This window comes from Myotis brandtii, unplaced genomic scaffold (assembly GCF_000412655.1).
Source record: "Myotis brandtii unplaced genomic scaffold, ASM41265v1 scaffold940, whole genome shotgun sequence".
Classification (NCBI taxonomy): Eukaryota; Metazoa; Chordata; class Mammalia; order Chiroptera; family Vespertilionidae; genus Myotis; species Myotis brandtii.
In genome coordinates, this window is record NW_005371877.1 from 49,007 (window position 1) to 50,366 (window position 1,360).

The following is a 1,360-nucleotide window of genomic DNA, read 5'->3' on the forward strand; positions in this document are numbered from 1 at the left end:
CACTGCAGGCCCCCCGCCCCCGGCCCCCCCCCCCCCCCATCCTGATCTGAGGTTTTAAACAGACGTCAGGCTCTTTCAGGCCCGGTCGGGGCCTCCTTGGCTCTCAGTGTCTCTCTCGCGCCCTGAGGGATGGGGCGGGGCCACGGCAGCCCCCCAGGCAGGGCCGCCCACGGCCCCCCACGGCTGGTGGTACCCATCACCCGCTGGTGTTGCCGGAAGGCAGTCTGGCCTTACAATGTGTACGTTTGGCTCAAGTGACTTCCCCTCTAGGGCTCTGTCCTACAGAAACTCCAGAACCGAAATAAGACAACAGGGAAACACGCAGGAATAGACTGAGTGACCATGAGCCCCGATGGCGCTCGAGGCGAGTTCATGAGGCCAAAGTCCCCCTGTCCCCCCGTCCCCGTCCCCCAGGGGGACCCGCATGGACTCTGACCAGACAGCTGACCTCCTGGTCCTGGCGCCCAGCAGGTAGACGCACCCCGTCCATGGGGGCTCCTCCTCCAGGAGGGTGGACCCGGCCAGGGCCCCGGGGCCGGGACAGGATGGACACGCCCGGCCGTGCCTCATGGGTCACAGGTCACCCCAGGAAGCTGGGCATGTCCTCTCCTAGAGAGACCACGCACGGGGCCACACACACATGGGGCTGCACATGGGGCCACACACACACACACACAGGGCTGCACGGGGGCTGCGCACGGGGCCACACACACACAAACACACACACACACACACACACACACACGGGGCCACACGCACACGGGGCCGCAGCAGCGTGCACCGCAGCCACATGAAGGCGTCCCTGCAAGTCCCGGAGTGGCTTCTCGGGCCGGACCAGGATGAAGGCGCCCCGTCCGCACTGCAGGGACACAGGCCACACACCCGGAGGCGGTGCCCTTCCTGCCCCGAAGCCCCAGCAGAGGCCCCGGCCAGAGGCCAAGGAAGGGCGCCCCCGGAGAACAGGCCTCACGTGCGGACCGAGGACGACGGAGACAGGCAGGGAGGGCGTGGGAGTGACTGGTCATCCGGCTGAGGCCGGCGATTACAACGTGTTCACTGAAAAGGGAAGTACAAGCCCTCAGCCCGTGGGTCCTGAGTCTCCAGGAGGGCAGGGCGCCCCCGTGTGGACAGGGCCGGCGCCTGCACTGCCCACAGCCAAGAACCTGGGCGAGAACCACAAGGAAAAATGGGCGAGGTCCCGTGTTCCCTGAAAAGCGGGCGAGAGGAAGGACAGGCAGAAGCGGAGGAGACGGAAGTAACAGTCGACAGCGGGCTCTGCAGACGCACAAGCAGGACGGTTCATGGGGAGATGCCGGTGCGCGCGGACAGCAGGCCCACGGTGGACACGGGCACCGGCCAG

The 1,360-nt window shown here is 66.9% G+C and overlaps 1 protein-coding gene across 1 annotated transcript in view; it reads left to right on the top strand.

Annotated features, from left to right (window-relative positions):
* Positions 1-1,360, top strand: part of CARS (cysteinyl-tRNA synthetase) — a 22,142-nt gene that overhangs the window by 8,982 nt on the left and 11,800 nt on the right. The window contains exons 5-6 of the mRNA XM_014533097.1: positions 128-239; positions 415-471. Of these exons, the coding sequence (XP_014388583.1) occupies positions 128-239; positions 415-471 (169 nt within the window). The remainder of the gene's footprint in view (positions 1-127; positions 240-414; positions 472-1,360) is intronic.